This window comes from Triticum aestivum, chromosome 7A (assembly GCF_018294505.1).
Source record: "Triticum aestivum cultivar Chinese Spring chromosome 7A, IWGSC CS RefSeq v2.1, whole genome shotgun sequence".
Lineage (NCBI taxonomy): Eukaryota > Viridiplantae > Streptophyta > Magnoliopsida > Poales > Poaceae > Triticum > Triticum aestivum.
Genome location: NC_057812.1, coordinates 686,186,459 through 686,208,876, shown reverse-complemented (window position 1 = coordinate 686,208,876; position 22,418 = coordinate 686,186,459). Strand labels below are relative to the sequence as shown.

The window sequence follows — 22,418 nt, the reverse complement described above, 5'->3', positions numbered from 1 at the left end:
AAGTAAGCTAGCTAGGCACGCGTTGTCCATTAGTAAAGCAACTCAATGTGCTTGCGGGGATTGCTAAATCTTAATCGATTGAGGGCATTTCTAACCGATCCTATATATTCGGTTAGAAAAATAAAAAGCCGATACCCAATCGGCGCTAGTAGAGGATAAATTATCCTCAGCCGTACCGCACCTTCCTATATTTATTCCATCATTCGGCGGCCGAGTAAAAATATCATCTCCTCCTCTGCCTCCCGCACCCCACTCCCATGTTGTCCCTCCCCGCCGGCCACCAAGGACACTCCGTAGGCTTCGCCACGGGCCTTGATCACTCGGATTTGTGCCTCCCTCGCCCCCTCGCCGGCGCAGATCTGTGGCTACCGCCACCGCCACCGCCACCGGATTTGGCGCTTCCGACCGCTGGCGACTGCGCCTTGCCATGGATTGGCCGGGTACCGGACTGCACAGCCACTGCAATGCCTCCACGCCACATGCAGGTATTGACTCTGCCTCTAGCTACTTGGATCTCTCCTATCGATGGTTCGCCGACACAGACATGCCCGGCCATCACCCGGGCTCGGTGCTGGCCCAGCGGCTCATCGGCTCACCGTTGTCAGTCATAAAGTGCGACGACTGCCTCCAGCAGGTGGTGGCCCACTTTCTGGCCACCATACCCGAACATCCCGGATGGGTGTCCTTCAAATGCAAAAAAGATAGGGTACGTGCTTCTTTTGATTCGTCACTGGATCCAGCGCAATTTCGATATCCTATTGTTTGCTCAAATTTGTGTGTAGGATGGATGCAAGTTTTTGTATTGGAAAGGAAATTACATTGATCTATTGATAGCACAAAATTTGATAGATGCTCGTGCACACATTGCTAGAACAGAGGCTAGAGATGACACTAGATGCGAAGCAACGTCGAATTCTTGAGCATCGAAGAGGAAAGAAGTGTGCAAGCTCGAGAAGCCAATAGAGAGAATCAATGATGAAGACATAGAGAAGATATTAATCCAACTAGTGGGAGCAGTTATGAAAGTTGAATATCTTTTGAAGTGTCTAATTGTTGTTCTTGTTTTCTTTGGTTTTGCTCTCGTAGCGAAGAATTGGTGAATTATGTACTCCAATATATCAAAATGTAATTGAATGAAATAAAGAAGCAAAGAAATGTGTTTCAGTGGCCGAAAATGAAATGGAAATGAAAAAATTACTTCGCTATATAGAAGGGATCAGTTAGGTCCGACGAAAACTTAGCAGAGTAAGAATGCTCTACTAAGGGTTTATTTCGTCGGATACTCCGCTATTTTTAGAGGATCGGATAGAAATGCCTGAGATTTAACGAAGTCTTAGTCGATGCTATATCGTGAGATCTTATGTTGAGATCCGTACAATTTTTTTCTTACTTTTTACATGTTGTGTCAATTGACTGAGACTTGGTTAAGTTAACTGAGATCTAGCAACACTCCATGTTTATGTCAGTTTAGGAAAGCGGAAAGCCTACAAATACAAATGGCCATGTATGCCTATCATTTATTTTGAGACGGATGGACTATAAGGCAAACTTGTAGCGCATCGACAGTAGAACGGACTTTGACCGTGTGAGGCAGCAAGCTAGCTAATCACCAAAACAGCTCGTGTATTTTGTACATGCGAGAAACGAGAGAGAGAGAGAGAGAGAGAGAGAGAGAGAGAGAGAGAGAGAGAGAGAGAGAGAGAGAGAGAGAGAGAGAGAGAGAGAGAGAGAGAGAGAGAGAGCTGAGTGGTTGAGCTAAACTTGAGTGCTAGTAGAGTAGTAGTAGTTCCGTGTGTGTTTGACGCACATCTCAGAGGAGCCGAGGGGAGTTGAGTGATTCAACTACAACATATTTTCTGCGCACTCGTCCGCTCGAGAGCCCTTGCTCGTGTGTGGACTTGCTTGCTTCCGCTTCTCTGAAGAACTCCTTCGTCCACTCGCGGTCGCGACAATGGCGCGCAGCAGCAGCATATACACGTGAAGTACTGAAGTACATGAACGAGACAGAGGATGTGTGTGCGCGAATTACCCCTCTCACGTGCCTAGCGGCGCGGATGACCCCACGGCGTGCGCCCGCATCTTCTTGGCGGGCGGCGGGCACTGCGGCACGGCCACGAACACGGTGGCCAGGTCGTGCGGCACCGGGTAGAAGAGCCGCTGCTGGAGCAGAGCACGCTTCCTCGTCGGCGCCGGAGCCGACTTCCGCGGCGCGGGCGGGCACACCGTGGCCGGCAACAGCGCGCTGTCGGCCGTCGTCGGCGTGGTGAAGCTGTTCTCGTCGCCGGCAGCGGCGCAGCCGTCTCGCGGCCCAATTACTCCACCCGTGGCCAGCGGCGTGGCGAAGCCAGCGTCGACGCCGTCGTCTTGCAGCAGTGGCGCGATGGGCAGCATGGCCAGGGAGCCACTCGCCCTCGGCGTGACGCAGCCGTTGTCGGCGGCAGCGTCGTCGCCGTCGTCCGCACCTCCTGCAGCGGCCGATCGCCCGCCGCTCGCCTTGGGTGTGACGCAGCCGGTGTCGGCAGCGTCATCGTCGACCGCCCCTGGCACTTGGGTGGCCCGGGCGCCGCTCACGGCCGTGTGGATCGGCTGGAGCGCCGCCAATTCAGAGATTTCCGCGGCGTCGAGGCCCATGATAGCTGGTGAGCGCGCAGATCCCACTGCTGCTGCTCTAGATCCTCTCTCAAGGATCCAAGAAATAGTTTATGCGAGAGAGAATTGCCCGAGGTGAGGTGGGGAGCTAGCCAGGCCAGTTGTGTGATGTCACTCTGCTTGCTTGCTTGCTTGTGTGTGGTCTTTTGTAGTAGCTTGAGAAAGGATGGAGGCAGGCGTCGTGGAGGTGATGATGGAGGGTAGCCTGGCTAAATAAGTAAAGGAGAAGGAAGCGTAGCGAGGAACAGAATTATATGCAGGCAACAAGCAAAAGGGCGGGCGCATGTTAAATAGATCATGAGAGTGAGAAGAGAGAGAAGGGGAGAGAGAGAGAGAGAGAGAGAGAGAGAGAGAGAGAGAGAGAGAGAGAGAGAGAGAGAGGGTGGCACAAATGATTGTGGGGGTGGTGAAACTCTTGGAACATGAGAGTATCCTAAAGCTTCCATCTTCCATCTCTCTCCCTCTCTCTCGTGGATCAGATCAGACGGATGGCGGCAGGCAGGCAGGCAGTAGGGGCCGGAGCATGCATTTTTCATTGCCCCAGGGTTAATTTCTCTGCACCCTGCTCCTGCCCTCTCCACCCCCCATTCCCTCCGTGCAAGATGCAACTACAGTTGTTTAAGGACGGTGATTAAATATATACTTAATTACTAGTGAGCAGAGCGGCTCAAGAATGTTGTTCCTACCAACCTACTCCGTCTAGCTGCATACTACATATACAGGTGGTGCAGAAGGATGTTTACAGCAGCACAGTGAAGTGATCTGTTAATCTAGCTAGTCTCCGAGGCATGTTCTTCTGTATTGCTATAGAGTAGCACTAGTACTAGCACCAGGACGATGCATGGATGATCTGTATTTGCTATAGAGTAGCTAGGACGTACAAGTATGGTTAATTGGCGCCATGTGTATTGTTTTGTTAGAGTAGTGAGTAGATGGCGCCCATGATCCCATCAACTTCGCATAGCTGGATGCTTTATGTACGTACACATGCATGGGTCTGTCCTCTTGCCGCCGACTAGAAACTATATCTATATTCATCACATTTTCTAGCATAATTAGTACTACTGCAAACAAAATTGAAGATAGGATGTTTACAGCAGCACAGTGAAGATAGGACGTACAAGTTGCTTAAGAGGATTAAGAAGTTTTTTAAGGGTTGGGGATCTAATTTGTTTGGTCACAATAAGATCAGGAGAAAAATTATCAAGCTCGAGTTGCAGGAGCTTGAAAAACTGGAAGAGACTGATGGTTTATGTGGGGATGCCTACACTAGGAAGTTGGATATTCTAGTGGAGCTTAATAAGATGTATGTGGAAGAAGAACTACACTGGCATCAATTCTCTAATGAGAGGTGGCTTCTGAAAGGAGACAATAACACTGGTTTCTTCCATAAAGTAGCCAATGGCCGTCGTAGGAAAAACTCCATGATCTCCCTGGAGTGTGGGTCCACTATTATTGAGGGCACTAAAAACCTTCTGGTCCATGCTACTGAATACTATAAATCCTTATTTGGTCCAGCTCCTGGCAATTTATGTCAGATAGATGCTGCTCTATGGTCTCAGGATGAGATGATTACTCCTGGTGACAATGAGGAATTAACTCGACCTTTTTCGTTAGAAGAAATCAAGAAAGCTTTGTTTAGCATGAATTCTAACCGTGCCCCTGGTCCAGATGATATTCCTGTAGAATTCTATCAACACTGCTGGGAGGTAGTAGCCCAAGACCTTCTATGCTTATTTGATTGGTTTCATGATGGCAAGCTAGATGTACAACGACTTAACTATGGCATCATAACCTTGTTGCCTAAGTCAACTGATGCTAGTAGGATCCAACAATATAGACCCATTTGTCTATTGCGCTGCCCCTACAAACTACTTACAAAAGCCATGGATATTAGAGCTAGCAAATATGCACACAAGCTGTTTAGTATTCACCAGAATGCTTTTATTAAGGGGAGACACATAGTGGATGGAATCCTATCTCTCCATGAAATTTTGCATTATACTCATTTTAGAAGGCAGGTGGGAGTGGTTTTGAAACTTGACTTTGAAAAAGCATATGACAAAGTCAATTGGGACTTTTTGCTTGACTGTCATAGGAAACGTGGGTTTAATTCTAAGTGGTGTGGGTGGGTCTCGCAAATGCTGAAGAATGGCACAGTTAGTGTCAAGATCAATGATGAAGTGGGACCTTACATCCAAAGTGCTAAGGGGGTGAGGCAGGGGGATCCTCACTCCCCTTTCCTGTTTAATATTGCGGCTGACTGTCTGACCAAAATGGTACTTACAGCACAAAAAAATGACCTCATTAAAGGTTTAGCTGCTGATCTTATTGAGAATGGGGTTTGCATCCTGCAATACGCGGATGACACAGTACATTGTTTTGAGCATGATATTGACAAAGCTGTGAATATCAAGCTCTTGCTTTATCTCTTCGAACTTATGTCTGGGCTTAAGATCAATTTTGAGAAGAGTGAAATATTTAGTATCGGGGGGGATAATGATACTGATTTGGTGTATGCCAACATGTTTGGGTGTCAAGTGGGCACACTTCCCATGAAATATCTGGGAGTCCCTGTTACTTATTCTACCCTCAAGAATGCGGATCTAGATTTCCTTGACGGAAAAATGATCAAAAAACTTGATGCCTGGGTAGCATATGCAGCATCTTCTGGAGCTAGACTAACGTTGCTAGGGTCCAGTTTGGATGGAATTCCCTCTTTCCTCATGTCAATGTTCCTTTTTAATAAGACCTTTATTGAGAAGCTGGATAAACATCGCAGACGTTTCTTTTGGAGGAGGAAAAATAAGAAACATGGATACCATATGGTTAAGTGGACGAGGATATGTCGATCGAAAAGGATTGGGGGATCAGGGATTAAAGATCTTCATAAACAAAATATTGCCCTACTTGTTAAGTGGTGGTGGAAGTTAGAAACAAGTGATGGGCTATGGCAGCGTATTGTAAGAGCTAGATACTTCAGGAACAAAACAGTGGCTACCATTCGGAGCCGCTTTTCGGACTCTCCCTGCTGGAAAGCAATTATGAAGGTCAAGGATTCTTATATGGCAGGAAGAAAAGTTAAAATCGAAAGTGGAAACCTAGCTAGGGTCTGGTATGATCCGTGGGCTGAGAATATTGCGTTGAAAGATCACTTTCCTGATCTATTTGGTATTTGCCAGGAGCAGGAATGCACGGTTGCATCTTGGGCGACTAACAACTATGAGCTGGGCTTTAGACGTAGACTGGTTGGGGTGTTGGGTGAGCAGTGGGCTTGGATGGTTATGGAGGCTAAGAAACTGTCGTTGAATGACTCCCCAGATAGAATCTTGTGGGATTTTGATAGTAAAGGGAAGTTTACTACTAAATCCGTATATGTATGGTTGGAAAGAAATCTTTCAGGTCCTAACTATAGGATGGTATGGAAAGCACCTATTCCGCTGAAAATTAAGATTTTCCTTTGGCAGCTGTTTCAGAACGCAGTTCTCACTCGTGATAATATGCGCATTAGAAACTGGCCTGGAAATCCTATGTGCTCCTTCTGTAATGAAGTCGAGACAGCAAATCATTTGTTCTTTACCTGTTCGCTTGCTCGGTCGGTTTGGGGGGTGTTGGGCATGACGGCCGGGGTTTCATGTTGCCCTCGCTCTCTGTGGCAAAGCTTAACTTGGCTTTATAAGTTCTTTCCGGATGGGAAACAGTTTTACATGATGATTATTGCTGCAATATGCTGGGGGATTTGGACCCTCCGCAATAAAGTCACATTTGATAATCATATTGTTCGTTCTCCTCTTGAGGCTGTTTTCACTGCATGCTCGTTTTTGCTGTACTGGGCAGGTTTGCTAAAGGAAGAAGAAAGGGCGAAGCTCCAGGCTGGAGTGAAGAGGTTGGCTCACGCGGCTGCTGCGCTGGCGGACAGGTCCCTCCCTCGAGGCAGATCCCTTTTGGGTGACAGAGAAGGGATCCAGATTGGTTAGCAGTGCTCAGCGCTCGGTCCTTTTGCTTGCCGCCTCCCACTGGGGTTTGATGCCCGCTGGTTTTATGTCTTCTGGTTACGGTTAGCCTAGTCACAGATGTTGTTTAACTTGCCTCATCCTGGGATTTCCTCTCCTGTCGTTTTTGGGCTGCGGTTTGTGAGTGTCATCAGGTTTTCGTCCCATGGCGGGTGGTCCGTTCCAGGATCATCCTGCGGTGGGTTTCCTGATGGTGCGCCAGCTCGCTCTCCCCTTTCAGCCTCATTTGATCTCAAAAAGCTTATATCTTTCATCCTGTTAGTTGTAGTGGTTTGGGCACTAAGAACATCTGGATACAGACTGATGTATTTCTGTTGATTGCGAAATTAATGGAAAGGGGTTGAGAGCCCGGTTGGAAAAAGTTGCATAGGAATTGTGAGAAGGAAAGATAAATGGCGATGCAAACAGCAGTTGCTGGTTCGTGTGGCCGTGTCATGCATGGCTCATACCGGACTGGCCGTGGGTGGATGCTTCCTCCCTCATGCTTTACTGTGGAGGTACTGACAGGTGAGCCCGCGACCCTGCAAAGTGAGCTGAAAAATGGGACAGGGGGCTAATAATTTTCGGCGCAGGCTGGGCCGGTCGATCATCCCCACCCATTGTCAGCCGTCAGATGGACCCTGCCTGCGCGCTGCGCTGCCCATCCAGCGAGTCCCATCGTTTCCTTCTGCATGCTCTGCGTCAATTTCAGAGCCACTGCAACTGGAGATTTTTGTTCGAAGCAGGGTAATCTTTTTCCTTTTTATTTCTTTAATATAGCAAGAGGACCTCATCTAATTTCTTGGGGCTATGTAAGTGGTTCACAAAGGTTAGACCAAATAATTCACCTTCAACAATTCTATTTTTCGAGAAAGACCAAGTACAACGTATACATATCCAGTGGAACTTCTCCTTGAAGAATTACGTCGCAGGATGATGATACACCCCGTAGGATCGGCTGACAACCGGTTCATGTCCGCGAATGACATGGATCATAGTGCGCATGGGCAACGATAACACAAGGGTGATGGGCAATACCTAGGGGGTTAACGAAATCTTGATGAGTAGATGGGTGTGAGTATTTGGAAAATTTCTCACCGAACGCGATGTTTGCTTATGGTGTTTAGTGTAGATTGAACGACAAAATTCATCGTCTGCAATGCACAATTCGAGCTTCATCGTCCTAATCGATTCTCCTTGTCGATGCAGTTTTGGTGAGGCGAGTTTCGATGTGTTAGTGATGATAACGGTGTTCGGTGGCGATATAAGTGGCAACTGAGCGCAAAGGCTATCTATCTAAAAGAAATATAGCAAAAGAGGAGGCTTGGTTGCTCTTCCATTTATGGGAGGAAGTTAGCCAGGAGTTGTCTTAGTTTAATGTGCCAAAACGTTAGCCAAACAACCTGGGTTTTGTTTGTCTTGGAGACTTCAGCTAGTCCGAGTCATCTGGGTTATCCTACGTTTTATCCATGTTTCGATCTTTTTTCGACTATAGGGTTTTTATAGCAGCCCAACATCATCCGTGTGACAGAGAGTCATATTAAGGATATAATAATGAGCATGGTTGTGCGTATCTATGGTACAAAAAGACCAGATCTTTAAAATTTTCGGTGACAAAAATATAAGAATATAACAGGAAACAAACTAGAAGAGCATGTTTCCTGTATTTACACAAACATACGTGCAACAGATTGGCTTGTTACATGAATAAAATGTTTCCATAATTTGTACAAACATGTGTGCAACCAATTGGTTTATGCGCCAACTTGATCTGGTCGCGTCTGGGTTCGAATCCCTCATGGCACATATTTATTTCATTATGAACCTCTATCTTGCTACTGCTGGGCCAAAGCAAAGGCCCAACATTATGCACGCAGGCCGCACTGCGGAGCCCGCGCAAGCTACCAAGTGGAGAGGATGGCCCATGCTGACGTGCGACCGTGGAGCCACATAATGAAATAAAACATTTTTGGATAGACTACGGGTTTATTCATTGTAAGACCATGGGGTTTTATGTTAATTTTTGACCCCTCAACTATTTAGAAAGTTAAAATCGGTCCCTCAACTCCAATACTAGAAATACGCTGTCACTCAAGTATCAAAACCATCAAAATTTTGTCTATTGGCATTTTGAAAGCAATTTTAGCGATGATGTAGTGACAGTTTCACAGACTTATGTAGTAACAATTAGCATACAAAGTTGACTAACAGGTGAGAATATAGAGATATCTAAAAAAGAAAGTTTTAAAAACTAGTTAGAAGAGTATGAAGGGAAACATATTTAAAAATATATGAAAAAAGGAATTATATTGGATATTTTTAGTAAAATGGAAACACAATAAATTCTACAATGAAGATCTACAAATAAAACTGGGGATGAAAAGGGGAAGTAAAAAATTTCAGAAATATTATAAAAACATTATTAATTTTTTTAATGAACAAAATCTATCTTGGCTTTACTGAATTCCATGAGTTTGCTAGACTCTTACTAAATTCCATGGTTTTACAGAATATTTCTGATTGTGTTGCATTAATTTATCTTTAGACGTTTATTTAATTTACTAGAAATATTTATGTTTTTCCTCAATTTCTTGCCTTTTGGCTTGTTTTCATTTTTCCTACACATTTTGTTTGGCAATTTTGTATGTTGATCAGGTTACTGCATCTGAAACAACACGAAGTTACCGTCAAAACCACCTTTAGTGGTTAATAAAGCGCCCAATCTTGAAGGGTTCGACATGTGAGCAATCACGAGTTCCTGGTGTTAAAACTGAGAGTCCCAACAAGGCAAGAAAGTTTTTTTTATTTGTCTTTCAAAATACATCTATATCTATATTCACATAAAAAGACTCAAAGAGGCAGATCCAATTGATCTCGGCCATCGAACTAAGTTAATCCAACGACCTAGACTACTCCAATGACGAGCGTTAAACATATCTAACGTGCAATTAATATCATACCAAATATTGCGCTAATCCCAGATTAACACACAAATAATAGCATATCTAATATTCGTCTGCAATCAATATATTCTTAAATATAGCACATTTACTAGTAAACAAAGTATCTCACGTCAAGAAAAATATGCAAGACGACAGAGCAATACCCGTGGACTACGATGCGTCTATGGTGATTTCACGAATATCAAGATGATGTCGGCTCAGTATTTTGGATCTGTCCATAGAGGTACGCTATGCGTGTTTGTAAGGGGTGAGTGTATGTAAGTATCTGCGATTGTACTGTGTTAAAAAAACAGAAAACAGAGCAATAAAACTTGCAAGTAAACTCACGTACTTAGGGCATCTCCAGCCGCGCCCCCAAGAAGGCCCCCCAGGCGTTTTTTCGTCCGCCGGCGCCAAAAAATTGGCCCAGTCGCGCCCCCAAAAGCCCAGTTTTTGCCGGCTCGGGCCGAAATTGGCGCCGGCGGACCCAACCCGAACCCGGCGGGCTAGTGGTCGCTCGGGGGCACCGGGCGAATCGTTTTTGGCGCGAAGAGCCGCGGGCCCGCCGCGTCAGCGACTCTACTCTCTTCTCGCCCCTTCGTCGTCCTCATCGCCTCGTTTCCCGCGACGAATCAATGCCAAAGTTGCCGCGTGCTGCCGCGCCGGTCAGCCTCCATTGATGCCTCACGGGCGGCGCAGTGAAGGCTGGGCGACGCGTCCCTCGGCCGCCACGCGTAACGCGCCGGCCAAGCCTACCATGCGGCGTCTCCGCCTATAAAAGCCGACTGCAAGCGCGCCGGAGAGACTCACCCCGATCATCCACCGACGACGCGCTCATTTCTCCCCCTTTCCTCCTCTCGCCGTCACCAGTTGAGAAAGCATGGCCGAGCGTTTCCCAGGCGACGGCGCGGCGGTGAACGGATTCGGGCGCCGTCATCTGCACGAGGACGAGGCTCGCCTTCTTTTTGAGGCTGAGTACCCGGTCCCGCCGGACATGCGGGTGCCCGGGGCGTGGAGGATCAGCGCCGCCGGCGTGCCGGTGCCCCCGGTACCCACCGACGCGGCACGGCGTGCGGAGATCGCACGCATCCGCTCGTTCCTGCCGTGTGCGGCGAGGGAGGGGCCCCGGTACGTCCCCGACAGCCCAATCTGGGAGCCGTACTTCCGCCGCCGGCACGACGAGCAGCTCGAGGCCACCAACGGCGTCGTGCCCTCTGGCAGGTTCAAGGCCGCCGGCCGGCGTCGGTGGTGGGGCGTGCCCGGGTGCACGTTGAAGTCCGTCCTCGAATACATCGAGGGCGGCAACACGCCGCGCCTCGAGTACCCCGCTCCCCCGTCCTTCTCACGTCGCCGGGGCCGCCGGGGAAGCTCCTGGACGCCGAGGCGCATGGAGACCGGGGTGTCCTCCTCCTCGTCCGGCGGCTCTCCTTGCCTCCACCTCCGCCCCGTCAAGCCGGAGCCCCAGGACACGCCTGTCAGCGCGCGTACCCGCAGCTCCGGCGCCCTCGTCGAGTCCAAGGTGGAGTCCAGCCTCCCCCCGGAGTACGAGGAGATAGCCCGGCGCGGCTTCTCCGATGAGGACGCCATGCGGTGGTCGCGCGACGACTACCTGCGCGAGGAGATGATCCGGCAACGCCGGGCCCTGGAGGAGATCGCCGCCCGCAAACGTGGGCGCGAGGACGAGGACGGTGTCGTCGTCCTCGATAGCGACGACGACGACGCCCCCGAACCGTCCAACCCGCCGTGCCAACCGGGGGAGGGATGCAGTAGGGACGGCGGAGGCGTAGGCGGGGGGGACGACGACGACGACGGCGGCGGTGACTACACGCGGTTCTACAGCCTCCTCGGCATGTAGAACCGCGTGGGCTGGCGGCGAGGCGGGCGGCGAGGGAGACGGCGGGGGTAGCCCGCGGTAGTTTTTTTTTCTTTTTTTATAAAATATGTTTAAATTTGAACGAACTCGCCTGTGTTTGCGTTGTGTTTGCGCCGAATTTAAACATTTTAAAAACCCATGGGACCGCGACTGGGGGGCGTTACGCCCCCAGTGTGCGGTTTAGCACCGGTGCGTCCTTAGAAAGCGATTTTTTGCCCCTCCTGAGGGCCAACGGCTGAAGATGCCCTTACGGCGTAGCAGAAGCGCGCAGGGACGTAGGGCATGCATGCACCGGCAGCTAGCGCGGCAGGAGATACCCCTCACTCCGCGGCGCGATCGAAGGGGAGGGAAGCGTGCGGCGCCATTTTTAGCATGTGCATGCAGCTGCTGACCTACGTACGTAGCCACGTCGGACGGCATTCAAGCTCGCCTGCAGAATTTTTAATGGCCGCCACGCTGCATGTCGTGTTGGGTGAGACACACCACGCACCTGCACGCCATCCACGCGCCCGCTGCATGCCCGATCCATCTCACCCTTGCGTCGCAGGGCATATCGTATGCAATGCATATATATTCTGATCGATCTACTGTGATAGTATATATATATATATATATATATATATATATATATATATATATATATATATATATATATATATATATATATATATATATATATATATATATATATATATAGGAAAATGGGTTAGTATTCCTAGGAGTACATACTCCGAGATCGATCCACCTACTAGTCGACCCACAGTCTTGTACCCATTCCCTATCGCGCTACACCCGTTTAGCTAGCTCTCCCGATAAAACTAATTTAGATAATTATCTGGTAGTTGCAATTAGTTGGAGCCGAATCCTTTTTTCTAGGGATATAAAACGTACGTCGCCCCACTTCCCGTGAAAAAAGCAAATCTGGATAGATCCATTCCTTTTGCTGCACGCCGGCCGTGACGGCGCCTGCGTCTCTCCTGCGATCATCGATCTATTTCTTGTAACTACGTCACCCACGGCGACCATGCCTCTCCTGCTAGCCATGCTGCATCCATGAAGACGACGTCGCCCCAGTTTCTGCCCAGCAGGTCTCGGTGTCGAGCGCTCTCCACCGGTCATTCCACTCGTCAGAATCGGCCGAAACTCAGCCGAGGTATGGTGCTTACCAGTGATCTTGATCCTTGCATATGTAATCAGATACATGTCCATGAAGCCAGCTCGTACGTATATGTGAATAAAGCTAGCTCTGTTGTTACCTGATATATGTTGTAGGATGGAAGCCTATTATGACGTCCTTGTGTAACTAAATAAAAGACGACGGCGGCGGTGGCGACGGTGGTGGCCACAACGGCGACGGCAATGAGATGAGGTGCTGCTGGTTGTACCATTGAACTCTATAACGTGGCGAAAGATGAAGCGGCTCCCTTGTATCTTCTTCCAATCGACATCGATCACGGCAAGGTACATATGACCTTCGGCTAATTCATTTGCATGCATCCATGATGAGATTACCTGCACTCCCTATTACTTATATACTAATCATTAATTTGCATATCATGCATGTATGATGTACAGCTCATTTTGATCGATTGCTCGTGAGATGGGTTACGCCAGCCGGCGGCGCTTCTGCTCCACGCATATGGATGTACTCACGTTTTCTCTGGCAGCGGCCAGACCTCCCTGATTCAATGGACTCCGACGACACGATCTACATGATGACTATCTAAATTGACGCGACATGATTTACCCATCATATGTAATAAGCACGCACAAAGCGTGATATGCTCACACAACTTTAGTCTTGTTATTTGCGTGGACAAATATCATTGTAAAGAAACCATTTATTCCCTGATGGTGTATTCTTTTTAATTAATTGTGCTAGTCTGTCTTGTAATCTACTTTGAATAAATTATACTTTGTTTTATTATACACTTATTTCCTAAACGCACCATACTCTTTTTATCTTTAATCCTCATTGTTAACGAATTATATGTCATTTGTTGTCAGTATATACTCCAACACAAAAAGGTAACATATACTCCATCACAAAAAAGTGCTATTTACTCCATAAAAAGTATATACTCCACTGTTTCCCAACAAGTATATACTCCACTGTTTCCCAACAAGTATATAATCTATAAAAAAGTGGTATATAGTACATCATGAGAAGTCTTATATACTCGTTCGCAGGCAAGTAGCATATACACCATGTGTGCAAAAAGCAGTATATACTCTATCAAAAAATGTTGCATATATTCTCTTAGCCTAATGTGGTATATTCTAGTTTAAACAAGTTAAGAAGTATATACTCCGGCAAAAACAAAGATGCCATATACTCTAAAAATCTGGGTATGTGCCAACTAAAAAATTTAGGTATGTGTATACTCAGAACATGCTGGACTTCGTATCCATCCCTGAGAAAAAGACAAAAAAATTAAAAAAAGGGCCATGCACCCGATGGGCCAAGTAAAACTACATGCACCGGATTTGTTTGTTCAACAACATTCTAGACGTTCCTAATTTCTAGCAATCTGGTGTGCATGCCGAGCATTCCCTACTACTAATTTGCATGGATGGTTACGGTTGGCACTATTGGATATCCCATCTAACCTTATCCAAAAGGTGGGGAGTACATACTCTTGGAAGTATATATATATGCTATTCGTCACCCTGAGTGAGGAATAGTTATTCTTCACCCCCTCTATTTTACCATCAATGCATCGCAATTTTACGTTCGTAAGTTTTGTTTTATTTTCGATGCAAAAAGAGATCGTAAGAAAATATATAATCGTCGTAGAAAATATTTTATGTTATGTAAAATTACAAACGTAAAAACATAGTCTAAAATACACATAAACTGCAAATTTTCTTGTCTTATAACCTATATTTTTATGTTTTTATGTCAAATTTTACGTAGTGAATCAATAGAAATGTAACTTCCCCGCAAAAAAAATAGAAATGTAACTATTTAAATTTCAAATGTAATTTAACTATAAAATGATCGTAAGATTACATCGGGTGAAGAATAACTTATTCTGCACCCGGATGATGAATAATAACAATATATATATATATATATATATATATATATATATATATATATATATATATATATATATATATATATATATATATATATATTGGCTGATAGATCTGTAGTCAGATGTGCAGACCAGGAAAGATTACGGCGGCAGAAAGAGAGAAACGAACCTGGAGTTTCTGGTTTTCAGTGTCACTTTTGCCATCACTCGTTACGTTAAGATCTGCCTGCATCGCAGTCAATATGGAGCTTTTTTCACCACACAAAAGCACCTACCTAGGCTATCTTTCTGCCTCTAGATCTCCTCTCTGCCGGCCACTGCAAAGACCTGCTTGGTCACATGCATGCATGGCCATTGCTAGTTTGCTACGCTTTAATTTACCTTGTGGTATATTTTTTGTTGCGAGATTAATCAAAGTGTGGTTAATGCCAACATAACGAAACAAACAAGTTAGCTCTACGCCTTAACTACATATGGACCAGTAGTACGTACCCGATAGCTATCTACAAAGACAACAGGGACAGAAGTGTCAGTCCAGCAAAATGATGGAGGAACTAAAATCTATTAAGTAATGAATGTAGAGGTGTACGTACGTGGGAGTACATTCGAAATTCAAAGTACATTTCCCTCCAAATTTTTGACGTTTCCCTTGGCTCTTTTTGCATGGAAGAGCAAAGTTAGATGGTCTCCCTGAATGAATACATCAGACCATGCATCTACCATAAATGGCGTGGGTTGAGATGCTTCTGTGGGTCAGCTGCCCATAACTTTTTCTCTCATCATCGCTGCCTGAGAGTGAGAGGGACCAAATCAATATCCACAGTGCAACCACTGTTCCTGGCTATATAGCGGACAGGATTGCCAACTAATCTTCATTTCTTCTTTGCAATTGATCGTCATGTACCATGGACCACTCTGCAGAGACCTGCTGCTGCCCAGATTACGGGTTTATAGTAAGTAATTTTGTGAGTGACTCGGTGGTTGAACTATTATAAATTGAATCATGTGCCGCATACATGGTCTCTACAATTCTCTCTTGAATAGGACTTTCGCCCCGTTATATATATAAAGCAACAACCGAATAAAGTACACGGCCGAACGATAGAAGGTGGAGAGATAGCCATCTTACAAAGTCGATCCAGGATAATCGGATCACTTACACGGCAAGCAACTTCTCTATCGAAAGAAAACACAAGAGGATATGAGGATAATGCCACGCTACGCCCTAATACATCTAAGCTTCATGACAATGCCCTCAAGAGAGATACCGGCGCAACGTGTCATGACTGTCGAGTGCACAATGAACAAAGGTTTTCATCAGCAACCCGAACACAGAGGGGAGCACCACGACACCGTCTTCAAGAAGAAAGCAGAGCCGTCGTCGGTTGCCTGAGCGAAGCCCATAAGTTTTCCTCTCATCAATGCTGCCTGAGTGGGACCAACTCAATATCCATAGGGCAACCACTGTTGTTAGCTACTCCCTACTTTCCGGTTTATAGAGCTTAAATCTCATAGTTTATAAAATTACTCAAATTTTAATCTGCATTAATTACAGTGTATGCATGGATGATCACTAAATGAATAGGAATGGTTACATACAGTGGTTTATTTCTTTTAAACCTTGCATGCATCAATTTAACGAACCTTTGACTGTGAACATGTGGTGGAAAAAAAGTGAAAATAAAACTTATAATATGAAAAAACCAAGAAGATGATAAGGCCCAATAAACGAGAAAGGTGGGAGTATATAGCAGACATGATTGCCAACTAATCCTTATCTTCATTTCTTCTTTGCAATTGATCATCATGTACCATGGACCACTCTGCAGAGACCTGCTGCTACCCAGATTAATACAGGTTTATAGTCTGTGTAGTTTTGTGAGTGATTCGCACTAGTGCAGAACCGGGCTATTGCACCGGTTCGTAAGGGCCTTTAGTGCCGGTTCTGTAACCGACACTAAAGGGCGGGGACTAAAAGTCCCCCCCCCCTTTAGTACCGGTTCGGCACGAACCGTCACTAAAGTGCCACCACGTGGCACATTCCAGGGCCGGGTGCGGGGAGACTTTTAGTACCGGTTGGTACCACCAACCGGTACTAAATGTTTGTGGTGGTTTTGGTTTTGTTTTTTGTTTTTCCTTTAATTTTGTGTTTTCAATTTAATTTAGAGATTGTTTTTACATTATAATGAGTTGTTAAATCATTAGGTGAAAGTACCACATATTAGTTTCAACTAGATGCAGAGCTGCTCTCTCTCGGGTAAAATAGTATAGAACATGTATAGCTCTCCTGATTCATCATATTGGAGCATGCAGATGAACCTGTCTCCTAATCGTGGGCTGCGCTTCTGTTTGCCGCCCCTAGTACTTCTATGCAATCCTTCACAATTTTGCTCCAGTCTTTCACTATTAAGCATTCCTCGGTTGTAGAAATCCTGAATGCACTCATGTGCAATGTAGGATATCTTGGCCGTAAGCTAACCATTGACATGCGACCTTTAGTCTCGATCCACTGAGGCACAACTGTCATCGGGAGTCCCTGTTGAAAAACACCGCGTATAGTAACATTACTTAGCAATGAAATTTAACTTGAAAAATAATGTATGCAAAAGATGCACTGAGAAAAAATAGTAAAAATCTTACCATCTTTTCTAAATAGATGTGACCGTAGTTCAATACGATCACTATTGGTTGCACGTTTTGAGTACTAAGATTTTCAAATTTAGAAAAATAATTGTTGACATCATCAAGATCCTCAAGCCATGAAACATAATGACTTATCTCCTCGCAGTTTAGTTCAGCCCCGGGACAGTGGACAGTACTGTCTACCAAGTGCCGGACATGTTTGCTTGAATGGAAATAAGTTGTCAATATAAATTAGTTATCAACTATTTTTGAATAAACAATATCGAAGACATAAATATGGTTGAGAAACTCACATAATGGTAGTACTGGGGGCGTCTGCAGATCGACTGAAATGTCTCTATTGCCCTCAATACCATCTTTGGGACGAATATCAAAGGTGATAAACATATCAGGCTCAAAAAAACAAAAAACAAAAAAATCATTAACAAAAAACAGAAAAAAAATCATTAAAGATTTAAACTTTTAAATCATTAAAAAACACGATATATAAAACTAAAAAAATCATTAACAAAAAATAGAAAAAATCGTGTGTGTGTGTGTGTGAGGCCGCCGATGCGCGGTCGATCTATTACAGCGGGGCGACGACAGGGACGGGCTGGGGCGCGGCGACGGGGGTCGGGGCGGCGACGTCGACGATGGGGACGGCGCGCCGGGCTGGGGCGCGGCACACGACGGGGGCGGTGATGACCCACAAGTATAGGAGATCTATCGTAGTCCCTTCGATAAGTAAGAGGGTCGAACCCAACGAGGAGCAGAAGGAAATGATAAGCGGTTTTCAGTAAGGTATTCTCTCCAAGCACTGAAATTATAGGTGACAGATAATTTTGTGATAAGATAATTTTTAACGAGCAACACGTAACAAAAGTAAATAAAGTGCAGCAAGGTGGCCCAATCCTTTTGTAGCAAAGGACAAGCCCGGACAAATTCTTATATAGAGAAAAGCGCTTCCGAGGACACATGGGAATTATCGTCAAGCTAGGTTTCATCACATTCATATGATTCGCGTTCGGTACTTCGATAATTTGGTATATGGGTGGACCGGTGCTTGGGTACTGTCGTTACTTGGACAAGCATCCCACTTATGATTAACCTCTATTGCAAGCATCTGCAGCTACAATAAAAGTATTAAGGTAAACCTAACCATAGCATGAAACATGTGGATCCAAATCAGCCCCTTACGAAGCAACGCATAAACTAGGGTTTAAACTTCTGTCACTCTAGCAACTCATCATCTACTTATTACTTCCCAATGCCTTCCTCTAGGCTCAAATAATTGTGAAGTGTCATGTAGTCGATGTTCACATAACATCACTAGAGGAGAGACAACATACATCTCATCAAAATATCGAACGAATACCAAATTCACATGACTACTAATAGCAAGACTTCTTCCATGTCCTCAGGAACAAACGTAACTACTCACAAAGCATATTTATGTTCATAATCAGAGGGGTATTAATATGCATATAGGATCTGAACATATGATCTTCCACCAAATAAACCAACTAGCATCAACTACAAGGAGTAATCAACACTACTAGCAACCCACAGGTACCAATCCCAGACTTAGAGATAAGAATTGGATACAAGAGATGAACTAGGGTTTGAGAGGAGATGGTGCTGGTGAAGATGTTGATGGAGATTGGCCCCCTCCCGATGAGAGGAGCGTTGGTGATGACGATGGCGATGATTTCCCCCTCCCGGAGGGAAGTTTCCCCGACAGAACAGCTCCGCCACAGCCCTAGATTGGTTCCGCCAAGGTTCCGCCTCGTGGCGGCGGAGTCTCGTCCCTAAAGCTTGCTTATGATTTTTCCTCAACGAAAGACTCCATATAGCAGAAGATGGGCATCGGAGGGCCACCAGGGGGCCCACGAGGCAGGGGCGCGCGCCCAAGGGGGTAGGGCGCGCCCCCACCCTCGTGGCCAGGGTGTGCCCCCCCTCTGAAACTTCTTGCGCTTAGTATTTTTTATATATATTCTAAAAATGACTTCCATGAAGTTTCAGGACTTTTGGAGCTGTGCAGAATAGGTCTCTAATATTTGCTCCTTTTCCAGCCCAGAATCCCAGCTGCCGGCATTCTCCCTCTTTATGTAAACCTCGTAAAATAAGAGACAATAGGCATAAGTATTGTGACATAATGTGTAATAACAGCCCATAATGCAATAAATATCAATATAAAAGTATGATGCAAAATGGACGTATCAACTCCCCCAAGCTTAGACCTTGCTTGTCCTCAAGCGAAATCCGAAATCGAAAAATATGTCCACATGTTTAGAGAGAGAGGTGTCGACAAAAATAAAATATGGACATGAGGGCATCATGATCATTCTTAGAACAGCAGCTTATATAATTATTGTCATATGATCTCTTATGCTAGAGTAACAATTCAATCGTAATTTCAAGTATGAATCATAAACTTCATTGAAAACTAACAAACTATAATCTCAGTCATTGGAGCAATTGTAATTTATCATAACATATGAAAGAGTCAATATAAGAGCTTTTCAGCAAGTCCACATACTCAACTATCATATAGTCTTTCACAATTGCTAACACTCACGCAATACTTATGTGTATGGAGTTTTAGTCGGACACAGAGAAAGATGGGGGCCTATAGTTTTGCCTCCCAACGTTTTACCTCAAGGGTAATGTCAACAATAATAGTTCATGAAAACTCACATCCAATTAGCCATATATACCAGGATCTTTCCAACATGTTGTGCTTTCCAAATGATAAAATGTAAAAAGAAAAGGTGACGATCACCTTGACTCTTATGTAAGGTAGGAGATAAAAGTAAAAGATAGGCCCTTCGCAGAGGGGAGCAGAGGTTGTCATGCGCTTTTATGGTTGGATGCACAAAATCTTAATGTGAAAGAACGTCACTTTATATTGCCACTTGTGATATGGACCTTTATTATGCATTTCGTCGCTTTTATTTCTTCAATATCACAAGATCATATAAAGCTTATTTTCTCCCACACTAATAAGTCATACATATTTAGAGAGCATTTTTTATTGCTTGCACCGATGACAACTTACTTGAAGGATCTTATTCAATCCATAGGTAGATATGGTGGACTCTCATGGCAAAACTGGGTTTAAGGGTATTTGGAAGCACAAGTAGTATCTCTACTTGGTGCAAAGAATTTGGCTAGCATGAGGGGGAAAGGTAAGCTCAATCATGTTGGATGATCCATGACAATATAATTTATCTTAGATGTAAGAAAACATATCCCATTACGTTGTCTTCCTTGTCCAACGTCAACTCTTTAGCATGTCATATTTTAATGAGTGCTCACAATCATAAAAGATTTCCAAGATAGCATATTTATATGTGAAGACCTCTCTTTCTTTATTACTTCCTATTAATTGCAATGATGACCAAAACTATGTTTGTCAACTCTCAACAACTTTTATTCATCATACTCTTTCTATGTGAAGTCATTACTCTCCATAAGATCCATATGCTCTCTTTTATTTCTTTTTATTCTTTCTCTTTTCTTTTATTCACTCAAGATCATGGCAAAATAATCAAGCCCTTGACTCAACACTAATCTTTATTATATAGCTCACGGACTCGATTACATAGAAGGATCATAAGGCAAAACTCAACACTAGATCATACTAAAACTTTATTCTACTAGATCAAGATATTACCAAAAGGATCGAATTAGGAAAAACGGTAAAGATAGGAGTGTGATGGTGATACGATACTAGGGCACCTCCTCCAAGCTTGGCAGTTGCCAAGGGGAGTGCCCATACCCGTGTGATTATGTCTCCTGCTTTGTTGGTGAAGATGGTATTGGTTTTGTTGATGGCGTAGGCTTCTTCCTTAATTTGCGCTTGAGGACATAATTTTGATCCCTTAGGTCATCGATCTCCTGCTCAAGGCTTAATATCTTCTTGCATAATTCCTGTTTGTTTTCCTGCAAGAGGCGAAAAGGGATAAACTCGATCTTAGGTTTCTTTCGTCTATCAGGGAGGCTTGAATTTTTGAACTCCACATGCATGTCCCCAGGTTGAGGTAATGGGACTTTATCTTCATCTGAGCTCGTCTCCTCCTTTCCCTTGGGTTCATAGTCCTCTTCTTCTTCCGTAGTCCAACCACAATGCTCCACGTCCCCATAGACCTTAGGATCTACAAGATAATCACCCACATAGCTTTCTCCTTTCGAATCCTGGGACGACATATTGCTCTAATCTGCAGCAGGAACAGCTCGAAACAAGAACAGGGGATGTTTGCGTGGTACGGTGGTCAAAACCTTCGAGAGATTATATAATGAATTTTTACCGACCAAAATACGTATCATGTAAACGGAGTCTGGAGAGCAGACGAGGTGCCCACGAGGCAGGGGGCGCGCCCAGGGGGGTAGGATGCGCCCTCCACCCTCGTGGAGCCCTCGTGTCCTTCCCGGACTGCTTCTTATTTTTCTATTTTTCTAAATATTCCAAAACGGAGAAAAAATGCCATTAGAATTGTTTTGGAGTCGGTTTACTTACCGTACCACGTACCTATTCCTTTTCGGAGTCTGAAACGTTCCAGGAAGTGTCCCTTATATATTCCTCCAGGGTTATAGTTTCAATAACATTGGTTTCAACATTTATGGGATTACCTGAGATATAATGTTTGATTCTTTGACCGTTCACCACCTTTGGGTTTGTGCCTTCGAAGTTGTTGATTTTTATGGCACCGGAACGATAGACCTCCTCGATAACGTAAGGACCTTCTCATTTAGAGAGAAGTTTTCCTGCAAAAAAATCTTAAACGATAGTTGTATAGAAATACATAATCACCTACATTAAACTCACGCTTTTGTATTCTTTTGTCATGCCATCTTTTAACTTTTACTTTAAACAATTTGGCATTCTCATAGGCTTGGGTTCTCCATTCATCAAGTGAGCTAATGTCAAATAACCTCTTCTCGCCGGCAAGTTTGAAATCATAATTGAGCTCTTTAATAGCCCAATAAGCCTTATGTTCTAGTTCGAGAGGTAAGTGACATGCTTTTCCATAAACCATTTTATACGGAGACATACCCATAGGATTTTTATATGCAGTTCTATAGGCCCATAATGCATCATCAAGTTTCTTGGACCAATTCTTTCTAGATCTATTAACAGTCTTTTGCAAAATTAATTTGAGTTCTCTATTGCTCAATTACTTGACCACTAGACTGTGGGTGATAAGGAGATGCAATTCTATGGTTAACATCATACTTAGCAAGCATTTTGCGGAAAGCACCATGAATAAAATGTGAACCACCATCAATCATTAAA

The 22,418-nt window shown here is 44.8% G+C and overlaps 1 protein-coding gene and 1 long non-coding RNA gene across 2 annotated transcripts; one reads left to right on the top strand and one right to left on the bottom strand.

Moving 5' to 3' along the window:
- Window positions 1-1,424: 1,424 nt before the first annotated feature.
- On the bottom strand, window positions 1,425-3,033 carry LOC123149338 (uncharacterized). Its single transcript, XM_044568979.1, has one exon. It carries the CDS (start codon window positions 2,629-2,631, stop codon window positions 2,035-2,037), a length of 597 nt encoding a protein of 198 aa, XP_044424914.1. The 5' UTR covers window positions 2,632-3,033; the 3' UTR covers window positions 1,425-2,034.
- A 9,700-nt stretch (window positions 3,034-12,733) lies between these two features.
- On the top strand, window positions 12,734-13,308 carry LOC123147521 (uncharacterized). Its single transcript, XR_006473233.1, has 2 exons — window positions 12,734-12,917; window positions 13,032-13,308. It is a non-coding gene; the product is annotated as an uncharacterized lncRNA (long non-coding RNA).
- The last annotated feature ends 9,110 nt before the right edge of the window (window positions 13,309-22,418 follow it).